The following is a 24,496-nucleotide window of genomic DNA, read 5'->3' as shown; positions in this document are numbered from 1 at the left end:
AACATCCAGTGGGACACACATGCTAACTCCAGTAACAGGACCTTGGTGCTAGCCCAATACCAGGCTCAGAATAAGCATTTAAGAAAGGAAGAAAACAAGGAATTGAGTTTCCATTAACTTCACTGAAGTTGATAAATACAAAGAACAACTAAGACTAGTGAAGGAACTGTTCTAGAAATAAAGAACAGGAAGAGAGGGTTCTAGGGTTCTTTTGGGAGTTCTGGAAAATGAAAGTCACAACCAACTCTCCTTTAGAGGCCCATACCTGCTACAGGAGTTGTCTGTGTGCACACAGCTTTTTTGATGGCCTACAGGTACTTCCTGCAAAGTTTTTTGAGGGTGGCAAACAGCTTAATGAGACAAACGGCCATTTCACTAGGAGTTAAATTACCAAAATCTGGACAGCTTAATGGGTTGAAATAGACCTGCAACTCTTCACCACCAGAAATTACCATCATCTCAAAAGCAGCTGCTTACCAAAGTAAGAAACCACTAAGGATGTACACTCACTAAAGAAATAAATTTGCATCCCAAGGCAAGAGGAAATGTTATAAAAACTTACGGAAGAGCAATATTTTTTTTCCCCCTCAGAAAATACAACTATAAAAAAGGATGCGAATTTCAGACAGGAAGAAAAAATAGTCACAGGAGATGCAGCGTACCAAGGACGATGGATGAGTATGCTAAAGAGACAGATACTAAATAATTTACATTCCTATAGATCTAGCATATTCCTCTGTAATGTGTTCTGTTATTTATACCGACTGCATTATAAAATCTCACCACCTTCTCTGAGCTTCTTCAAGATATACCCATATAGACAGTGCAATTTCTCACCCTCAGTCTTTACACTGGTTACTGGGCCTTGTCATCTTTTTCATTTGCAAATAAAATACTCTCTCTGTTCTCTTCTGGAGACTTTTATCAGAACCATCCACCCCTGAACAGAGGAGCATTTCAAGATCAAAAGAGAGGCAAAGTCACACTCTTTTAGCAATTGAGATAAAGATTCACACATAATTAGGCCGGGACAATAGGATTATTTAAACGGATATATCTTTTAAAAAGAATCAACTGCTAGAAGCTATTCAAATACTGCAACCAGTACTAAAAAAAGACAGGGAACTGACAAGGCATTTACCATTACCAGGACAAGGAGAGCATGCAAGGGAAGAGGGAGGGCAAACAGTGGTTTAAAGTGCCTGTGCACGGGCCTCCCTGGTGGTCCAGTGGGTCTGAATCTGCCTACCCGTGCAGGGGGCACTGGTCTGACCCCTGGGCTGGGAAGATCCCACACGCCATGGAGCAACTGAACCTGTGCACCATGACTATTGAAGCCCAAGCTCTCTAGAGACTGCTCCACAGCAAGAGAAGTCACCGCGATGAGAAGCCCATCCTCCACAACTAGAAATTAGCCTCCACTCACCGTATCTAGATAAAGCCTGCACACAGCACCAAAGATCTAGAGCAGCCAGAAGTTATTTTTTAAAACTGGGGGCTCAAGTGGTAAACAATCTGCCTGCAACTCAGGAAACCCAGCTTAGATCCCTGGGTTGGGAAGATCCCCTGGGGGAGGGCATGGCAACCCACTCCAGTATTCTTGTCTGGAGAATCCCATGGACAGAGGAGCCTGGTGGGCTATAGTCCATGGTTGCAAAGAGTTGGACACGACTGAAGTGAATTGATATACACATTTTACAGATGACAAAATGGAGGATCACAGTTGATTTAATTTGGCAAAGCAGATGGAGACAGGCAGAACACTCTGTCCCTTCTGTTTGCAAGCCTATGCACTTTCCCCGATGTTGATACCCACCTCTGCGATCTCATGGAGAGGGAGAATAACGGTGTCTTAGAGTAATCACTCATTCACACACCGTTTATTGAGAGTCCCATGGTTCCCAGGTACTGAATTAGATGCTCTGAACAGAAAGACAAATAAGAAAGTCGACTGGCACTGACAACACCGACCCCCATATTCCACCATTCCTGGCGTATGCTACCTAACAGACATCATCTTTGGTACCTTTCATTTGTCATTCTGTAATTTGGAAGAACAAATCTGACTCCATATGAGAGCTGTTTCTTTTACTTTAACCTTTGTATTCCCTTGCTCTTGCTATAAGTTAACAATGTTGCCTACAGCTTGAAATAGATATGATAGCCCATTCCAAAGGCTCTGACCTTTAAGAGTATAACACTTTCCCATTCACATAGAGATAAATTTTCAGAACAGAGAATAACATTTGTCTTGTTGGAAGATTACAGGAGCTTTTGACCTGATCTATGTGGACAGCTACAAAAACCAAGGATTCTGACACCAGGTTTGCAACAACCAGCAACCAACCATACCCCCGCCCCTTGTAGTACAAAATAAACCAGAATTCTAACTGGGTAAAATGGGTCTTTGGGACACTAGTCTACCATCTTCTTATCTCTGCTGGCTTCCCAAATAAAGTCACTATTCCTTGCCCCAACCACGTGTTATCCCTTGATTCTTTGGCCTATCATGTAGGGAGCAGTATGAACTTGGCTGTTCAGTCGCTCAGTCGTGTCTGACTCTTTGTGACACCACGGACTGCAGCATGCTAGGCTTCCCGTCCATCACCAACTCCCAGGCTGTGCTCAGACTCATGTCCATCAAATCGGTGATGCAACTTCAAATGCTCTTTACACCAACCCTATGCTAGAAACCTAGAACTTCCAGATGTTCAGGCTGGATTTAGAAAAGGCAGAGGAGCCAGAGATCAACTTGCCAACATCTGCTGGATCATAGAAAAAGCAAGAGAATTCCAGAAGGACATCTACTTCTGCTTTATTGACTATGCGAAAGCCTTTGACTGTGTGGATCATGACAAACTGGAAAATTCTTCAAGAGATGGGAATACCAGACCACCTGACCTGCCTCCTGAGAAATCTGTATACAGGTCAAGAAGGAACAGTTAGAACCGGACATGGAACAATGGACTAGTTCCAAATTGGAAAAGGAGTATATCAAGGCTGTATATTGTCACTCTGCTTATTTAACTTATAAGCAGAGTACATCATGCGAAATGCCAGACTGGATGAAGCACAAGCTGGAATCAAGATTTCCAGGAGAAATATAAATAATCTCAGATATGCAGATGACACCACCTTAATGGCAGAAAGCAAAAAGGAACTAAAGACTCTCTTGATGAAGGTGAAAGAGGAGAGTGAAAAAGCTGCCTTAAAACTCAACATTCTAAAAATGAAGATCACGGCATCTGGTCTCTCATCACTTCGTGGCAAATAGATGGGGAAACAATGGAAACAGTGACAGACTTTATTTTCTTGGGCTCCAAAATCACTGTGGATGATGACTGCAGTCATGAAATTTAAAAAAAATGCTTCTTCTTTTAATAGTAAGAAAAGCTATGACAAACCTAGACAGCATATTAAAAAGAAGAGACATCACTTTGCTGACATAGATCCATCTAGTCAAAGCTCTGGTTTTTCCAGTAGTCATGTATGGGTGTGAGAGTTGGACTATAAAGAAAGCCGATTACTAAAGAATTGATGCTTTTGAACTGTGGTGTTGGAGAAGACTCTTGAGAGTCCCTTGGACAACAAGAAGATTAAATGAGTCCATCCTAAAGGAAATAAATCCTGAATATTCATTGGAAGGACTGATGCTTAAGTGGAGGCTCCAATACTTTGGCCACCTGATGTGAAGAACTGACTCATTAGAAAAGGCCCTGATGCTGGGAAGGATTGAAGGCAGGAGGAGAAGGGGACGACAGAAGATGAGATGGTTGGATGGCATCATTGACTTAATGGACATGTGTTTGAGAAAACTTCAAGAGATAGTCAAGGGTAGGGAAACCTGGTATGCTGCAGTTTATGGGTTTACAAAGAGTCGGACACAACTTAGCAACTGAACAACAACAACAGAAGGGGACGACAGAGGATGAGATGGTTGGATGGCATCATTGACTCAATGGACACGAGTTTGAGCAAGCTCTGGGAGGTGGTGATGGACAGGGAAGCCTGGCATTCTGCAGTCCATGGGGTCACAAAGAGTTGGACATGACTGAGTGACTGAACTGAACTGAACTGATGTTAGAAACCATCATCTCCACTTAACAGATGAAGGTAAAGGGGATTCAGAGAGTGTGACAGCCCGTCTAGGCTCTATGAGCAGTCCCCACAATAATCTCAGGACTGGCTGAATGGATCACACATGCTTTTCCACACCACTTCCATTCACTATCTTGATGAATCAAGTTTCATGCCCATAAGGAGATTAAATATGGTAGGTGAATAAAAAAATCTATACAAGTAATTATAAGAATTAATGTGTTTCTTTATTTCACAGCTGCCTTTTTGATAACTACGTAATCAAGGCTAAAGTCATAGTCATTAAGCTAAAACTTTAATTCACAGTTTAGTTTATGCATCATTTTCAACTTTGTGCATCTATTTGCTGGAATTAGCCTTCTATCTCCACTGCAGTCATAACTGGCTATCAAGGGATGTACTTGTGAATTTTTCTATAGTCTTTTGCTGCTCTTGTTTCTTTAGCAAGTCCCTTTGATTCTGATAATGACAATCCCTTCTTATAGTCACAGATTTAAGGCAAATGTTCTATAAACTCCAAAACCCTTACTGTGTGTGTGCGTGCATGCTAAGTCGCTTCTGTCATGTCCAACTCTTTGTGGAAAACTGTAGCCCACCAGGCTCCTCTGTCCATGGGATTCTCTAGGCAAGAATACTGGTGTGGGTTGCCATTTCCAGGATCTTTCAGACCCTGGGATTGATCCTGAGTCTCTTGCATTGACAGGCAGGTTCTTTTATCACTAGTGCCACTTGGGAAGCCCTACAGTGTATACAGAGTCAGTTTAAATATCTGAAATTAAAGTACAGGCATAGTACCAGCAGCATACAATTAAAGTGCCTTCCATAATCGGGCTAGCACACTATAAACACATCATTAATGTCCTCCTGGTTACCTATTCAGAAGTGTATCTCCCAGGTCAGCTTCTAAACGGAGCCTTTCAAAAAGAGTTCAATTTACTTGATTGGAGAGGAGAAAGATTAAATAGAGCCACAAGTTTAATATGAGTTTAAAGAGGAGCATAGGGTTATCTTGCCAATTAAAGGCTTTCTAGGAGGTTAATTACCCACAGGCTGGACTTAAAACTCACACAATGTATTGGCAGTTAAAAAAAATTTGTGTACAGCAGAGAATTCTCTTCTGCACTCCGAATGATATTATTTTATTCATTTTTCTTTGAGGGCTGAGTTAAAGATCCAATCAGAACAAAGAAAGAAATGCCATTCAAATGGTCGCAGAAATATTATACATAAAAAAATAACATGACTAGGAATTTTATAATTTAGGGAGTGAAAGGAGGAGTGTTATGTGCAAGAGAGAGAGAAAGAAGAGGAAGAGAGATAGAGAGAAGACAGGTACTCAAGCAGTTTTTTGAAAACCTCCGGAAGAGTGTTTACCGAAGACCACCTCTGATGGGGAATACTGGTGAGTGGGCAGAGCTGGAGGGCAAGCCTGATGACCTTCAGGTATTCAAATTCTACCCCGGGGACTACAGAAAAGCCATATGCTCTTAGTTGGCTAGAACCATGATGGGATTTGTAGGAGACCTTCATCCACGTCCCCATCATCTCTCACCTGGGTCCTTCTGAAAGAACCCCCTTCCCCAGTCTGCCGGCTACGAAGGCCCTGCCCCAGCCTCTGTCTGACCTGCAGGACGCCCCATCATCTCTCCCTCTGCCGATCCTATCACGCCCCACCCCCTCCCCCTGCTTCACGGCTTGCCACCGAACTTGGGAGGAAGTTCAGAATCCTTACCACAGTCCTATTTGTGTTTTCCGGCTTGCTTCCCTGCTGCCTCTACAGCCTTCTAACTTTACACCCTCAGTCACACTGGCCTGGTTCCATGTCTCCCACAGAAGCTTGGCTTCTGTCACCAAACGTCACCTCCTCAAAGAGGCCCTTCTGATCGCTCCACTGCATTTGCCTACCCACTCCTCTCTTACAGGCACTGCCGTGGAGCCTTCTGTGAGCGGCCCAGAGCGCTTGTGTCTGCAGTGACAGCATTCACTCGTCGGCTGCCTGCTTGCCCATCCTTACCACACATTCTGCGTCCCTGGTACGCAGCTCAGCCCTGGAGACACGGCCAAGCACAGTGCTGGGGCCTCCGGCTCCTTCTGCCCGGGAGCTCTGTCTGTCCAGGAGTGTGCAGATGAAGCTGAATCTTTAGGAAAGGCCAGGCTCTGTGACACCGTATGATAATAATTAAAACCACAACAATTTTAACTACGTCTTACTGAGCACCTGTGTTCGTCCAAGGGCCCAAAGTGTTGGGTCAGTATTCATGTAAGTCTGTGAAGGATGGGAAACTGTTAAGGATTCCTTTGGGAGTGAATTCAAATGCCTGGCAAACACTTTTGCCTCTTTTCCCTAGAATCTCACTCTGCACCACCCCACACCCCCCCAGGACACCACCTTTCCGGGGACAAGGCAGTAAGTGATCTCAGCAGATTTCCCAGCTAATGAGACACCGTCCCTCTTCCCTGCTGGGAAGTAATAGGTTCAACTATCTGAGAACCCAGCCCCTCCTGGAGGCCTGGCCTCTGCTGCAGAGGAAAGAAGGCCATGAATATAATATAAGGGCTATTATTCTGGCAAACCTACTCTAATTCTGGAGCAGGTATGTACTGGAGCCCATTAGGATGACTTTGAAAAAAGAATTACAATAATTATTTTTTGGCAGCCTGGAGTCTTTTATCTTTATGTGATGATAGCAATGTTTTAAAAGGGTTATCATAATGCTGCATAATAATAATAATACTTTATTAGGTGTAATGGTGTAAGAGTTTTAAAAATACTTTGATATAAAAGGTCAGGTTTAATCCTAATAATGATCCTTTGAGGTATACGGAGTAGCAGTTATTTGCCACATTTCACAGTAGGGAAACTGAGGTCCAAGGCAGCTGAACGGCTTCTAAGGCTCCAAGCTAATAATGGCAGGGAAGTCCTAGGACCCAAGGCACTGATTTCTAGTCCAGTGTTCTTTAAATAAATCATTACTGGAGAACTGACTTAAAGGAGACTGTCAGAAGAGATGTGAGGTGTGTGTGTGTGTGTGCGCCTATAGGACTGTGGATTCCAGTGAGTGGTTCCTCCAACTGACAGATCAGTTTAGCAGCAAGGACACAATATAACAAAGCTCTACCTTCTAAGCATTGTCATCCACGCAGTGTTGAGACTGTCACACTTAAATCACAGCATCATACATATTACCCAGGCTTCAAGCTTCTCAATAAAGAAACCTGATGTGTATGGGAAGAATGTTTCAAAAGACTCTTTCATTTCTATTTTCTCATCCCTTGCCTTATGTTTTGTTTTTTTTTCCCCTCCAGAAATAATGCTCTTACAGTTTATATTGCTGCTTCTGTCTTACTGAATTACAGGAGCACATTTTATGGTCTCTGGCTGTGAATCAGCCAGCTTGCCCTTCCTAAGTCTCTCCCAAGCAAAGAAACGAGGAGCCTAGCAGTGCCCTTCTCCACAAAGGGTGTGCTTCACGCTAACTGCTGCACTTCGGCGCTCTCTCTTTTTACCTCTGAGGCCACAATGGCTTACAAGGCTCTGCTCCTGAATTTTCTTTCCTGATTATTGACAAAGGGGCCTAAAGTCAAGGCAGAGATGTTGATACATCTGCTTGCTTTCAGGAAGGGCAAAGGTCCCACCATCCACTCTTGGCACAGAGGACTGCATTCACAGGAAGGCACCAGAAATCTCCAGCTTCAGAACCAATCAGCCAAGAGAAATAGCTTCATTTTGCGACCCACTGTATGTGAATGTTCACATACATTCAAGCTCCAGTTCACGGGGAAGGTTAAAGTAGTTGAGGGAAAGTCAGTGTTAATGAATATCGGCTCCCTCTATGCGCTTACCTCCAGAAAATGTTCTGCCTGCTGTTCTCGATCCAATTTCCTTGAAGTTGTTGTAATCAGACCTGTGTAGAAATGAGAATATTTGACTTGTAAATATCTGGGGCAAGCAGCTTACTGAGTGTGGGAACCAAGTCCAGTTAAAGGAAAAGCAAACGCATGGGGAACAGTATAACTCACCAGTCAGATGGGCTCAGAATTACTCTTTGAACAAAATAAAACTGACAAAGAAAACCTGAAAAATTCGTTTCTGGGTTCTGCTTTCCACTGTTGAGGTACTTTAATCACTTTGGGGATGTAGAACCTCACTAAAGAACATTTGTTTTTCTGGTAATAAGGAATTTCAATGATTCATCTGCATATGACTGAAATTCTGCCATAGAAATCTCATTGAAGATTTTAAAGTTCTTGAACAATTAATAGATTGCTGATTAGATTCAGGCTATGAAACAAAACTTTCTTGTTTAACTTTTTTACGCTTACGTAATTTTTTGGTTATACTGACAAAGAAGGTTATTTTTGCAATAACTACTTGTACACATAATTATTTCAAATTTACTCATATATGAAAGATCTCATGCTGTAGCTTTATCTCTTTATTTGTTTGAATCTTTATACAAATAAGTTCTACATTGGAAATAACTATCTTTCCTATGAATGGCATTTCTCATTAATCATCCCTCTGAGCAGAGAGACAAAGAAAAGGGAAGGAGAAGACAAAACTTTCAAGGCCATCCAATTTGTCTTTTGCAGATTTTATCATGATTATTCTTAAATGGCAATTAGGAGGTCAAATTTACATTCCATTTCTTGATTCCACACTGTCCCTGAAAATAAGGCCCTCTGATTGGGCTGCTGATCTATGCTGATCAATGAGAGAACTGAAAAGCTCACTCTCAGTGCTGGTGAAGTGTATGAAATATGGAAAAGTATGTCATCAAAATCTGCTGAGGCGTTCACGTCTTTAATTTCCAGTAGTGGATGGAGTACATGATTTTAGAGAAAGTCAAAAAATAGACTACAAGGGGTTAAATGGCTCCCCATGGCCTTGAAAATAAAATCCTACTGGAAGTAACATGGCTGTTAGGGTTAGGGTTAGGAAGATCTGACTTCCAGTAGAACTTGAGCCTCATTATATGCTCTTTGTAACACATTACCATGCTAAATGACACACCCATAGCCTCATGACAGTCACAAGACTGACCATAAAAGGCCAAAAGGTGGGCGTGGCCCAGTTGTGGAAATCCCCGCCAGATAGTTGGAATAATCTTCCCAATTGTTAGCCCATTAAATTACTCGGCCTGTAAAAACTAACCACTGCACTGAGCTCTCTCCTGCCTTCTGAGATGGACTACCTTCTCTCTGTGGAATGTGTCTCTCTACATAAACCTGCTTTCCCACTTAGCTCTTGAGGCAGAGGCCCCTTGCCTGCTTGCTTGTATCCTTCATAAACATCCTGCATTAATAATTAAATCTACTTCTTATCACTTTGTCTCTTGCTGAATTCCTTCTGCACTGAGACATAAAGAACCTGAACTTTAGTTAAGTCCAGACACCACGTGAGTGATTTCAATCAAAAGACAGAGGGTTCAATTTCTAGTCTGAGGTTTGACAGGGTTCATGTCTCATGAGGCGTGCCTAGGTTTGAGCTCCAATCTGAGGGACGTGGTTTGAACCCCACTCACTTCACTCTCATCCGTCCACACTCCTATGGGAGGGAAATCCACACTCCCCTCGCACTGATGATCTGCCTTTCCATGAAAGTTTCCTGGAATGTGCCCCCCACCTTTCTGCTTCATCCACAGATTTTTCAAACTTAGCTCAGGTGTTAGAGAGGTGAGCCTCTCTCCCAGGGTTAGGGGGCTGATAAACACTACCAGAACAAGTATACTCTACCACGCTATCATTCTTGGCCTTTTACGACACTGCTTTGCTCACGTGTCTGTATTTTCCCACTAGACAGACTGACAGAGTGACTTCATGGGAAAGACCTGCCTTCTGATTCAGAAGCCCTGGTGTCCACCTAAGCACCTGGCCTAAAACACAACTGGAGACTCATTAGCAGTCAGTTGACAAAAGCTGCTGTGGAAAAGAAAGATCACTCATACTCTGATCTTCAGTTGTGCTGCAGACAGGCTTAGGGTGTGGTTGTTTAGGAGGCATTGTTTTGTGTGTGGGGGGAGTATCTGTGGGTGGGGAGGGGGTGTGGGTCTTCAGTGCTCAGTTAAAGCTATTTTCTGAGTTCCTCTATGTGAATGGTGCAGTGCTAGGCACTTCTGCATATAAAAATGAGTTATTGTCAGAGATGATGGGGAAAGACTGCTATCAAGAGTTTTAAGGTAGGGGGCTTCCCTGGTGGTCCAGTGGCTAAGACTCTGTGCTCCAAATGCAGGGGGTCTGGGGTTCAATCCCTGATCACGGAACTAGATCCCACATGCTGCAATGGAGGGTTCTGCATGCCAGAGCTCAAAGATCCTGCATGCTGCAGCAGAGACTGAAGTCCCCACATGCTATAAGAGCTGGCACAGCCAACTAGACAGAGAGGTAGACGGATTAAAAAAAAAGAAACTTCCAGGGAGAGAATCAGTAACTTCCCTTCCTTAGCTGCCCATCAGGACCTCCTGGGAAACTCAAAACACGTGGATTCTGTGCCCCACTCCATCCCTCATTTACTGCCTTTGAATCTCTTGAGATGATGCCTTGAGATGGTGCTCTGATTCCACGAGAAGGCTCTCTGCAGTACCATTATCCTTTGTTGAATTTCACCATGACCTTTTATTGACATGAGTTTTTCTGCCCATCCAAGAATGAAATATACTGTGCAGCTTTAGCATCTGGGTCAGACCTTGAGCTCGCTGTGTGCGTGTGTGTGTGTGACGGATGAGCAAAGGGGACATGGAGATGTGTGAATACACTGGTGTGAGGTGATCAGTGGGGAACAGAGAGGAGCCTGCTCTGAGTCATATTGACTCAGGGTCAGCGGGTCACACCCACGAGCGCCTAACACACAAATCCGACGCCATCACCTTCAGGTCAGGCTGTTCCACAAGCTCATTTGTCACGGAAGCGCTTTCTAAGTGAGAAGTAACTGTCTTGAAAGGGGTCGGGAGGCTTCCGCAGCCCTCACCCCCTCCTCAGGGAGCATTCCCTGTGAGAGGTCCCAGTGGGAATGAGAAATGCTTGTGACATGGAGGCTGTGAGGGGGTGAGCGGGCTGACAGCCTCTGTCCCTGTTCGCCTGCCGCTTTGCAGACACAGAAGCCCAGCAGCCCTCCCCTCTGCCCGCTGTGGGCTCCTGAGCCGTCCCAGGTCCTCCTCGTCCAGGTCATGCGGCCACGGCCCCTGCAGTGCCGGCACTGCGGAAGGAGGTCGGCCTCCCCTCCCAGCTATCCCGAGGGTCATTCTTGAGGAAAGCCCTCATCACCACGCCCGTGTGCAAGTGTGCAAGTGGGGGCAGGTGGCTCCCGTGCATCTGCCTACCTTCCCCACGGTGTGCTTCTCACTCACTTATCAGCCCACAGGGAAGAAGATGGGCTTCCTGAAAAGTCTGGAGAAAACCCACGTGACCAGTGACCCCAGAGCTATGAGAGAGACAAAGAGTTTCTGTCCCTGAAGGAAAAGGCAAGGACACCTCTGCAGGTCTCAGTTCTCTGGGCTTCCATCACCTTTATTTTCACAGATCTAAAGGAAAACATGGGAAAAAAGTCTAAGTCAAAGTGAAAATCAGGACTTCCCTAGTGGTCCAGTAGGAAAGAATCCACCTGCCGATGCAGAGGCCATGTGTTTGACTCCTGGTCTGGGGAGATTCCCCAGGGAACGGAGCCCCTGAGCCACGAGGACTGAGGCCACCCAGAGTCCACGCTCTGCAGCAAGAGAGACCGCGCCAAAGGGCAGCCCCGCCGGCCGCGCCACGGAAGGCCCGAGGAAGCAGAAAGGTCCAGCGCAGCCAAAAATGAATTAATCAATTTAAAACAAGGGAAAATTAGTAGGAAATGGGATGAAGTGGGGCAAGGGACAGAGAGTGACTTCTAAGGGGTACAAAGTTTCTCTTTGGGCTGATGAAAATGCTCTAAAATTACAGATTATGGTGATGGCTGTACAGTTCCCTAAGTATTCTGAAAGCCAGTGACTTGTAGCTTTTAAATAGGTGATTGTTATTGTACATAAATTATGTATCAGGAAAGCTGTTTAAAAATCAGCAGGAGATCATAAACTCTGCCTTTTAGATTTTAACAAGTCCTTCAGTTTTGGAGGAGACAGATCTTTAAAAATACTGAATGACTATATTTCACCCATATTTTTCACTATATTTTTTAAGATTGAATGAATGAATGAGTGAGTTAGTCTATGAATCTGGTAGGAAGAAGGATTGGAACGAATAGATCCATCAGGTTTGTTCATGGGGAATCTGGAACATAAATATAATGAAAAGAACATTTTGGGTTAAAGTCACGATTGGTGGTTATTTGCACTGAAAATAAACCTTGTTGTCAAGACAGGGTCAAATAAACCAAGGGGGGGAAAAGCTTTCTTCCCTCTAAAGGGGCACACTCAGGGTGAGCTATGGAGCTTCAGCACACAGAGTGTTTTGCAGTCACACAAGAATGAGGTGGACCATCTCTCACAGACCAGAGGAATTAGACAAAACTGCCAAAGCTGCATCTTCCCTTCTAACAGCTTTGTTGTAGCTGAATGCAGTAGGGTCTTAGAACAGGGCAGAGACTGAAACAGAGCCATTCCCTCCTCAACTGCTCGGATTCATCACTGTGGAAGGCACCCTCACTGTGTAATCTCCGCAAGAGAGAGGCATGTGCATCACACATGTAACTGTAGACCCATTGGACGCAGTAAATTGGGGACTGACATGATGAAATTGAATTTCAAAGATAAATCATAGGCAAGCTTTTGAAAGTGGTTTGGAGATATAAACAAACACATCATTTGATATAATTACATATGCAAACCTCCAATTTAGGAGGGGATTACGCCAGTCCTAAGTGAATGATACTCAGTAAAGAGAAAGGGAGAGCATATGGTTGGAACCATGCAATTACTTTATAAAGAACTGCTTTTGATTTTTTTGTTGTTGTTGCGGAAATGGGGGAATCTAACAACCTTTCTGAGAAATCTGAGCATGAAAATGGGGCTGCCTGTTCAGAAAAGAACTCAAAGTGTTCTAAGTAGTTATGGTCAGAGAAGCGACACTCAAAAGGATGACATCTTTTCCCTGCTCTTCCTCCCGGCGGGTGTCCTGGGTCGCAGCTGTGTAATCTAGTGCCATGACACTGACATTTTCCTTAAGTGCTACTTGAAGCTGTGTCGGTCTTTGCTCAGCATAATTTTCCAGAACTGTTGGAAGCTGAGATTGGTATTACAAATACAACTAGAATAGCAGCCCTGTGAGCTACAATTAGTGTTTACTCTCTTTTTCCATATTCCATTTACTCTTCTTACCATGTCGCCGTGCCTACCCCGACTATCTGGTAAACCTTCTCATCATCCTTCCAGAAAGTCCAAATGTCACCTTCTCTGCAAATCATTTTCTGACCTTCCCTCCTCCAGCATGCGGCATGTAACTCATCTATTGTCTGGACCTCTCTCTAGACCCCAGTTGTAGGAAGGCTTTGTTCGGGTGGGTCACCAGCTGAGCCCCGGAACCTAAATCAGCACCATTATGTTTGTTGAATATAAAAATACTACTAGTATACCACCATATGACCCAGCAGTCCCACTTCTAGGCATATACCTTGAGGAAAACAAAACTGAAAAATACACACGTATCCCATTGTTCATTGCAGCACTATTTACAATAGCTAGAACATGGAAGCAACCTAGATATCCCTTGACAGATGAATGGGTAAAGAAGTCTTGGTACATGTACACAATGGAATATTACTCAGTCATAAAAAGGAACACATTTGAGTCAGTTCTAACAGATGGATGAACCTAGAGCCTATTATAAATAGTGAAGTAAGTCAGAAAAAGAAAGATAAATGTTGTATACTAATGCATATATACAGAATCTAGAAACATGGTACTGAAGAATTTATTTGCAGGGCAGCAATGGAGAAACAGACATAGAGAATAGACTTATGGACATGGGGAGAGGGGAGGAGAGGTGAGATGTATGGAAAGAGTAACACGGAAAGTTACATCATCATATGTAAAATAGCCAACAGGAATTTGCTACGTGTCTCAGGAAACTCAAACAGGGGGCTCTGTGTCAACCTAGAGGGGTGGGATGGGGAGGGAGATGGGAGGGAGGTTCAAAGGGGAGGGGATATATGTATACCTATGGCTGATTCATGCTGAGGTTTGACAGAAAACAACAAAATTCTTTAAAGCAAATATGCTTCAATTGAAAAATAAATTAATTAAAAGAAATACTACTAGTAAAGAAGGTCTTCTCAGGTGGCTCAGATGGTGAATCTGCCTGCAATGCAGGAGACCCAGATTCAATCCCTGGGTCAAGAAGAACCCCTGGAGAAGGGAATGGCAACCGACTCCAGTATTCTTGCTTGGAGAATTCCATGGACAGAGGAGCCTAGTGAGCTACAGACCATGGAGTTGCAAAGAGCTGGACATGACTGAGTGACCAACATACACACACACAGTATAGAAACCAATATTTGGGTCTAATTTTTTGTTAAACAATCAGTCTTCCCAAACAGGATATAAGCAAAAGGTAGTTAATAGATCTTATTTATCCTGTGTCTCTGGCATTTAATATAGAAGGTGGTACATCGAAGGTATCAAGCAAAACTTGTTTGAATGAGGGTAACATGGATACAGTCCCCCAGGACTCTCAGTATTGCCTTATACAGAGTGGTCACATAGCTCCTAAGTAGAGAAGTAAGGTTATCTGAATGCTTTCTTCCATTCTTTGAATAATTTTCATGTTTTCCCAGTTTCTGGACACTCTCATCCATGCTAATAGCTGGAGGTCATTAAAACCATTCCTAATAGATTTTTATTTATTTATTCTATTTTTCAGAAGTTGGTTAAAGATTTTTAATGTTTAACGTTAGACACAGCAACTGCACGTTGATCCCATAGCCCTCCCATGTCCTGGTTTCTAACGAATTCACGGAGAAAGTTGGGTAAATAATAATATAGTAGTGTCAACATCTATTGAGTACTGTGTGCTAAACGCAAACACTAAACAGCTTGCATACATGATCTCGTTTAAACGAACAAGAGTTCTGAGAAACAGGAGCTATTTTGACTCTGGAAACTGAGGAAGAAATGAGAAATAACTTGCCCAAGGTCAGCCAAGATGGAGCCATGACATGCACCCAGGGACTCTGACTCTGAGGCTTTTCCACTGTCTTCTTAGCAGACAAGAATGCAGAGCTGTGGCAAAGCCACCCACCCAGGAACCAGGAGACCTGCAACCCAGTTTCAGCTCTGCCAGTGACCAGTTATGAGATCAGAGCAGTCACATCTTTTTTTTTTTCCTTCAGAACTGTTTCCTCATCTAGCAATGCCCTAAAGTCTCTTTTCAATGAGAAGAGTCTACAGTAATACAGAAACATTAAAAGCAATCATTCTTGCTTTCCGGCTCCCTCACTGGGGAGGGATGAAACTGACTCCAGCTGTGTAGGACATGGGAAGGTGACCCAGGCACGAGCAAGAGGGGTTGTGTTCTGGTTTTTATTTATTCTCAAAACTAACACTTAATACCCACATGAATATTTCTCAAAAGGAGCAAAGTAAAAACATCAGTTAACTACAAATGCATGCTTTTAAGTAGGGGGAAAAAAACCTGTAGTTATTTTCACGTTTGCCGTCTCTTCTACACAATTCTAACTTCTAGAAACAGAGAACACACCTGACTCCATACTGGATCTGGGCCTTTGGCCCCAGGGCTCTGCACCTTCATAAAAGAATATGTTGCCGACAACCTGAGATATACCGGACAGTCCATTCTCAAGGCTGTGACTCTGAAGGGTATAACACTTTTACATTCACCTAGAGATTAATACGTTGCATAAAAGAAAATAACAACTGTCTTGTTGGAGGTTTATAAGAGCATTGTGACTAGGCTTCTGTGGACAGCTACAGGAACAAAGAATTCCAGCTCCAAGTAGTTTATACCAACCAGCCACAGCCCGTCCTCTTTTTTTTGTTTTTTTTTTATTAGTTGGAGGCTAATTACTTCACATCGTCCTCTTTTAAAATAAACACAACTTCTAACTCGGGTAAAATAGTACTTTGGGACATTAGTCCGCCATCTTCTGAGTCTGCTGGCTATCCAAGTAAAGTCACCATTCCTTGTTGCAACAACTCATCTCTTGATTTACTGGTCTATCCTGTATGGAGCAGTAAGAACTTGGACTCTGTGATAGAAACTATTTCTATGTCTCATTTCAGCCCATTAGAAAGCCTCATTCCCTGTATTATTTACACATAGACATAAGACTAGTCACTGAATTTGGAGAGACTGAAAGGGACACAGTAAATGCAAATTTCAGCACTGTAGAAAAATATTAAAGGTGAAGACATGCATCAGGTTTGCTTAAAAAAAAAAACTAAACAATGTGTGTTTGGACTATATGATGTTTCTTTGAAAAGAAAAGAATAAGCAGAAAGACAAAAGCTTATACAACACCAGTTACGAGAGAGGTTAACAAAAGGATTCTGGGAACCGGCCCCACCAGGTTTTTTTTCTTAAGTAGGAGCTGTTTTATCTGATATAAGATTTGGAGTCACTCAATTAGGTGCACAGTGCTGCTATTAAATTTCCTTCAGAAAATCTGATCGGGAAAATCACCAGTGGAGCTTCAAGCCTGCAACCTGGATGTTTATTTATAAATAGTGATTTCCAAAATGCTAACAGAAGTTCTAAACTGCATACATGAGAATGCATCTTAAACATAAGTATGAAGACACTGAGTGTCAAACACGGCTCACAGCTGTTGGTTTTCTGCCACAGGTAAGCCGCACTTGTTTTTCTTTGCAAGCCAATGGATAGCATTTCTCAATTCTTCCTTGAAAAGTGAAAATTAAAGTGAAAATCACTCAGTCGTGTCCGACTCTTCACGATCCCCTTTCTGACTCTTCGTAGACCCCATGAACTATACAGTCCATGAAATTCTCCAGGCCAGAGCTCAAGTGGGTAGCCTTTCCCTTCTCCAGGGGATCTTCCCAACCCAGGGATCAAATCCAGGTCTCCCGCATTGCAGGCAGATTCTTTACCAGCTGAGCCACAAGGGAAGCCCAAGAATACTGCAGTGGGTAGCAGGGAAATTGAGGGCAGTGCTCTTCTGCCAGAAACACTTCCCCCTTTGGATTCCATAGCTGCCACAGGTAGCAAAGGGGGAAGGCCAGCTTGGAAGGAAAAGTGTTGATGCTGGTATATACCTTGCACCTCCATCAGCGTTAGATGACAGGTGGACTTGTCTGCAGCCTGGAGGGATAGTTCTGAGATTCAAGTAAACCCTGTTCCCTCTCTGTACCACTCATTACAGACAGAATCGATTAGGGGATCTGGGTCAAGGCAAAGTGTCATCGGGGTGAAAGATAAGATTGGAGCTTACAGGGAGGAGTAAAGTTGAGGCTGCAAGGTGAAGAACATTTCCAAAGGCTGCCTCCTCTGAGGGATTCTTATACCACACACACATACACGTGTACACACACATATATTCAGGACTCAATGGACATGGGTTTGGGGGGACTCCGGGAGTTGGTGATGGACAGGGAGGCCTGGCGTGCTGTGGTTCGTGGGGTCGCAAAGAGTCGGACACGACTGAGCGACTGAACTGAACTGAGAGATGCTGTATGTGAGTCCCGTTTTGTCAGAATACCTGGATACTCACCAGCCCCATCTGCCCTTCCCTCAGTGCCTCACCTCATTACCAATCCTCATGGCTCCTTCCCGGCCTGGCTCACACAGCGCTTCGGCTCAGTCTCATGAGTCAGCCTAGATGAAGAAGTATTTATGCACCTGAGGAAGTCTCCAGGTGATTTAGCTAAACCTTGAATGCCATATTGGATTTCTTCAGAGAAATTAAGCTGCAGATGGTGAACCAATATTAGGGATGTCACATTAAATGATGACATTTTAGGTGCCATTAGCACGCCACTCTGGAGAAGGCAATGGCACCCCACTCTCGCTTGGAAAATCCCATGGACAGAGGAGCCTGGTAGGCTGCAGTCCATGGGGTCGCTAAGAGTTGGACACGACTGAGTGACTTCACTTTCACTTTTCACTTTCATGCATTGGAGAAGGAAATGGCAACCCACCCCAGTGTTCTTGCCTGGAGAATCCCAGGGACGGGGGAGCCTGGTGGGCTGCCATCTATGGGGTTGCACAGAGCCGGACACGACTGAAGTGACTTAGCAGCAGCAGCACGCCACTGATGTGTGTGCTCAGATGTGCAGTAAGGCGCCCGCCACCCCTTTCTCTTTCTGCCAAGATTTTTTTTTTTTTTTTTTTTTTGCAGAATTCTGAATATTGGATGATCAAAATAAGGAAGTGGCTGGCAATGTAAATTATATTATATGGATGGGTTGTAAAGATTATCTAGCCTGAGGGGCATCATGCACCATCAAGTAACCAGTCCTAAGGTCTGGCATCAGACTGCCTTGCTTCACAACTCAATACCAGCCCAAGGCAGCTTTCTGTTTTTAACAAATTATTTAGCTTCTTTAAGTAAAATGAGGCTTATTAAATTAAATGCTGTGCTGTGCTTAGTCACTCAGTCCTGTCTGACTCTTTGTGACCCCATGGACCGTAACCCACCAGGCTCCTCTATCCATGGAATTCTCCAGGCAATAGTACTGGAGTGGGTTGCCATGCCCTAATAGTTAATTTAAAATGCTTCGCTCAGTTCCCGGCACATTTGTTATTGTTCAGTCGCTCAGTAGTATCTGATTCTTTGTGACCCCATGGACTGCAGCACTCCAGGCCTCTCTGTCCTTCACCATCTCCCGGAGTTTGCTCAAACTCATGTCCACTGAGTCGGTGATGCCATCCAACCATCTCATCCTCTGTCATCCTCTTCTCCTCCTGCCTTCAATCTTTCCCAGCTTCAGGGTCTTTTCCAATGAGTCAGTTCTTCACATCAGGTGGGCAAAGTATTGGAATTTCAGCTTCTTCAGCATCAGTCCTTGCAATGAATATTTAGGGTTGATTTATTTTAGGATTGACTGCTTTGATCTCCTTGCTGTCCACGGGACTCTCAAGAGTCTTCTCCAGCACCACAGTTCGAAAGCATCAATTCTTCGGCACTCAGCCTTCTTTATGGTCCAACTCTCACATCCATACATGACTACTGGAAAAATCCTTGCTTTGACTAGATGGACCTTTGTTGGCAAAGTGATGTCTCTGTTTTTTAATATGCTGTCTAGGTTTGTCATAGCTTTTCTTCCAAGGAGCATGTGTCTTTGAATTTTAAAACTTCAGTTACCGTCCTCAGTGACTTTGGAGCTCAAGAAAATAAAGTCTGTCACTGTTTTCATGTTTTCCCCATCTATTTGCCAAGAAGTGATGGGACTTGATGTCATGATCTTAGTTTTTTGAATGCTGAGTTTTAAGTTTATCCTGGCATATTAAATGCTCAAAAATGTTATCTTATTATTAGCTCCAAGAATAATACCTGGGGTATCATATGTGTCCAATGGCCTAATCTTGCTTCCTGGCCATCTTGAGATTTCCCGTCACTAGAACCTAAATATTGGGGCAACAAAAATTGTAGAATTTCTATTTCTTACCCTATCATCTGACAGAGAAACTGATGCTTGCACTTTCAATATTAATAACTTGTTAAAAGATTTATTTGTAAGAAATCCCTCATCCAAGCATTGTTAAATTTTATTGAGAGGAGAGTCAGTAGCTTTACTATTCAAAGTATGGCATGGCCGAGCAGCGTCCGCACCACGTGGGAGCTAGGTTAGAAACGCAGAGATGCAGGCCCTCCGGGCCGTGATGACATGCACCTCACGCTGAATTCTGAGGACCTTGACTCTAGACCACTGCCACGCCAATCTGTGCATTAGAATCACCTGCAGAGCATTCAACAATACTGTCGCCAGGGTCCCATATCCACACATTCTGAATTATTTAGTATGGCTAGAGGCCTAGGGATTTTTAAGATGCTCCAGATGATTGCAATAGTCAGCCAGAGGTGAGAATCACTGTATACACAGATGTTATCAAGGGGTATTGTGAAAGTGAAAGTGTCAGTCGTTCAGTCATGTCCTACTCTTTGAGGCCCCATGGACTGTAGCCCACCAGGCTCCCCCGTCCATGGGATTCTCCAGGGAACAGTACTGGAGTGGGTTGCCATGCCCTTCTCCAGGGGATCTTCCCAACCCAGGGGTCAAACCCCCATCTCCCATATTGCAGGCAGACTCTTTACCATCTGAGCCACCAGGAAAGCCCCAGTGGGTATTGGGGTTGTGGTAGTCAGGTTTTCTGGCTTATCAAAATAGTCTCATTTCCCCAGAATGAACAACACTTGACTTTATAATACAGAACAATGAAAGGTCAGTAAAGTGAGGCACCTGGCACATGGCCTCCAGCTTGTCTTCCTCTGAGCTCTGCAAGGTTCTGTTCTGAACTCTTGGAAAACAGCTGAACTCTGGCTGCTGGGTCTCTTCTGACTTCAGCTCTGCTGCAGGCCTGGTGTGTCCCCCTAGCTCTGGATCATCCCAGTCACAGCCTGGCGTCCCGGCCCTGGCACACTCTCTCACACTGTGAGCCTAGCGTCTCCTGACCCTCACAATCCTGCTGTGGTTTAGTTCCTAAGTCATGTCCGACTGTCTGTGACCCCAGGGACTGTAGCCCACCAGGCTGCTCTGTCCACAGGATTTCTCAGGCAAGATTACTGGGGTGGGTTGCCACGCCCTCCTCCAGGGGGTCTTCCTGACCCGGGGATCCAACCCTCACCTCCTGCATTGGCAGGTGGATTGCTCAGTGCTGAGCCCCAGGGAAGCCCCAGGATCCTTACAGCAGGGTTACACCCCACCTCTGTGTGATGGGACCTCTTTCCCACAAAAGCATATTTTTCTAGGAGGTACAGTGGGAAGAGCCACGAGGATACAACAGCATCTTACAACAGTAAGCTCCCATATTTGCCCTCAAGAAACTAACAATTTAATAAGCAAGACAGACAGGTGTGCAAATAACTGTGACATTAGGTGTGAGCTAATACATGTCTTGCACGACTGTGGGTAGCCTGAAGAAACAAACATTGCTGAATGTACAACCGGAAAAGATGAGGGAATAAGTTGAACTTGTCCTGGGCCCTTAATGGTGAATCAGAGTCTAACAGAGACGTTGGAAGAAGTTAAAATGTCAAACCTGTAGCTAAGAATCATGAGACAGAAGGTGACTGCCAAAGGGAAACCTAGGGTTAGATCTTGGCTCTGCTGTCTCTTAGCTGTGTGACCGAGGACAAATGACATCACTTCTCTGATCTCAGCCTCGTCAGGTCTGACGCGGGGATAGTAATAACTCCCTACTAGGCTTTTGGTTAGAAGTGATCCAGATGAACTCTTTGGACTCTTTGGCACGGTGCCTTGCACGTAGCAGATGCTGCTCTTAAAAATAGGAACAAGCATCTATAGAAGCAGGGCATTATTTTTCACTTTTATTAAAAACCCAAAGAGCAATGGGATGCTATTTCTGATTACATTGTAAAGGAAAACCTTATTGTCTCTAGATTGGTCACCTCTGACAATGTTTGAAAATGTAATAACAGCCAAACAACTAAAAGTCGAAGTTTCCTTCTGCTTATTCAAATGAACACTACAAAGTTATTTCATTCCTGCCACACTCCAGAGGTGTGAAAAACAACCACTGCACTCCCCTTAGAAATGATTTCACTGCAAATAAATTTCTCTACATCTGGTTTCACATGACAGATAAAATAAGGAGGATGGGTAAAGTGCAAATTACTCAGAGGATGTGCAAAGTCTTGAAAACACACAGTTCCTTTGCAGGTGTGCCATCCTTTAAGACCATCTTTGCTCTACGAGGTCTTAGGTAGGAGCCATGTTTCAAAACCCAATTAAAAAAATCTGGGAAAAACATCACTTGTAATGGAGAGCTTTCCAAGTTATCAGAAGACTGACAACACTTTTTTAAAAAATATCACACAATTTCCAGTTAATTTTCACATAATTCAATCGTTTCCTTTTGTCCTACATTTTTATACACGATAAAACCTCATTATTTTTCAGTCTCGCTATCTGAGAGTCTGTAACAGTTCTGTGGCTGGTTGAAGTTTACCTTTGTACTATCCAGGTAAATTAATAGGGTGGAAAGGTCCCAGGAGAATTTTTAATGTACTCCAGACAAACCATTTGCAAAGCACTTTAATTTTAACAACCCCATTTTGATGTTCTAATTGCAAATGGCCTACGTTAACTATTCATTAGAGTCTGTCCAAGCAGGTCTTTTGTTTGGCAACATTTTGTTAATAGTAGCATTAACCTTAGTGTTTATTTGAAAGCAGGAAACGGGTGTTTCCTGAAATATTCTAGAATATGCATTTTCTACCTCTGTAAAATCTTCCTCAAAATGAGTCTGAATTGGTGGGATTTTATGGTGCTCCTCTTTTCTGGGGAGCCCTACCATCTCTTGCAAGGATAGTGAAATTTGTAGTTAATCATTTATCAATAAATGCAACAACTTTGTGCGAGCCTTTAAAAATGTATGTGCCTCAGTTTCTTCCTCTGTAACATAGTAGTGATTTAATGAGGAAGCAATTAACTTTTTCCATGCTACAAGTAATATTGCTATTTTTTCCTTTAAAAATATAAGTGGAAATAAACAAGGAATTAGGATCCTTTCTAACTCCTTGAGAAAAAAAATGCTTTATTGATTCAGAGAGGAGTTGAATATTCCCTCTGCTCTTTTGTAGAGAAATTTATGAATGATTCCAGTATAGCTTCATCACTTTGTCTTGTGTTTGCATGTTTGTTTTCTTCAACAGACTTTGGCTTCTCCAGGGCCACTATATTTTCATTCATTTAATGTGCATTAAAGGAATAGCTTTTCAGAGCCTATGCTAATCTTTATAGCTTTCAAAGGACTATGGATGGTGATCAATATATATTAGTCTATTGGATGAATGAACTATCCGACACAAAGTGTGCATGGAAGCATGTGTGAAGACAGGTACGTGTAGTACCACCCAAAGCGGGGAATGGTCCACACACTTGAGAGGAGCATTCAGCATTTATATTATGACTTACAAAAGCTTCCATGCCTTTGGGGAAAAGCTTCCAAATAAATTCAAAATGAAATTATGTGCTGTGATAATTAGTATTTTGGGTTTTCAACATACAATATTACAAGTTCACAAAGCCACGTTTTTTGGTATTATATGTCAGAGTCTGCAGTCTGCGTGGTTAATTGAGGTTAATGGAGGGAGATGGCAGATTGCCAATGCTAATGAGTTTTTCTTGACTCTTTCCAACGTGTGTTTTATTTCTCTTTTGCCTTTACTTTTTGTTTAACTAAGTTATGTTATTTATCCAAGAATCTGTCACATATAAGCAGAAATTGCCAACCTGCCAGAGCGGGTTCAGCCCATGTTTCACTTTCCAAAGACAATAAAACAGTGGCGGGAAGGCTGCAACAAACAGAGAGAGGTAGCCTGGAAAAAGCAGCCAAGTTCTGTCTCGTCGGGATCCACCAGGCGCTCCGAAGTGACAAGCAAGATGGGAGGTGAGCCCCAGAGCCTTGCAGGATTGCGACCCTTCCAGAATGCAGCCGATGATCCAGTAAGAGGAGTGCACCAATGGGGCAGCTCAGCCATGTCTCAATGAGAGAGTGACTCAGGTGCCACTTTAGTTTCTTGTTCAGAAAATGAAAAAAAAAAAAAAAAAACACAACACAACAAACCTGATAGAATTGGCAAGTAAGTGAATCACTGAAAGAATAAAAGCTGGGGAAAAATCAGAGAGCAGTAAATACTGGTTCTACAGGGGTGGCACTGGTGTGGGGAGTTGTTGGGAGGTGGGCAGCCTTGAAGACCACCATAGCATCTGTCTCTGGATCTTGATTATTCCGTGTTTATCAAAAAATCAACATAAATATAAATGCATGTCATTTATTAAGAGTTACATTACCAGTAGCTAACTCTGTATGACTTTCAAATGTGTGCCCTGAAGCTGGTATACCATAGTATTTCCTAGGCTTTCCTTTCACAGGTTCCCTCGGAAGAGGTGGTGGAAGCGTGTTTAGGCTTTCCTCCTATTTCAGGGGTGGGAACAGTGAGTGCCGACCTGAAATGCGGTAAACTGGAAATCCAGGGCCGATCTGGTGCCGGGTCAGCTGCCCGGCCATGTTCAGCTTTCTCTGTCTTACTCCTTCTCTTGTCATCCCAAGACTGACTTCCCCTCCCACGCCAGCTGGCAAAGAGGCCAGAGGCAGAATCATTAGGATGTTTCTTCTACCTTTTCAGCAATTTAGCATCCCCTCTTTGGGGCTCCCAGTTTGTAGTGGGTGAGTAACATGAGACACTGATTTAAAACCAGCAAGCCAAGTAAACACGCCACCCACGTTAAAAGACAAAGCCACGGCCTGGGCGGACACTGAGGAAGTC

General features: G+C 43.6%; 1 protein-coding gene across 2 annotated transcripts in view; it reads right to left on the bottom strand.

The window, feature by feature from the left end:
- The window catches only part of FAT3 (FAT atypical cadherin 3), a 622,988-nt gene that overhangs the window by 234,708 nt on the left and 363,784 nt on the right, over positions 1-24,496 (bottom strand). For both annotated transcript variants that reach the window (XM_061120597.1, XM_061120607.1), the window contains exon 3: positions 7,942-8,003. In XM_061120597.1, the coding sequence (XP_060976580.1) occupies positions 7,942-8,003 (62 nt within the window). The remainder of the gene's footprint in view (positions 1-7,941; positions 8,004-24,496) is intronic.

This window comes from Dama dama, chromosome 2 (assembly GCF_033118175.1).
Source record: "Dama dama isolate Ldn47 chromosome 2, ASM3311817v1, whole genome shotgun sequence".
NCBI lineage: Eukaryota > Metazoa > Chordata > Mammalia > Artiodactyla > Cervidae > Dama > Dama dama.
This window is presented reverse-complemented; position numbering and strand designations above follow the sequence as displayed.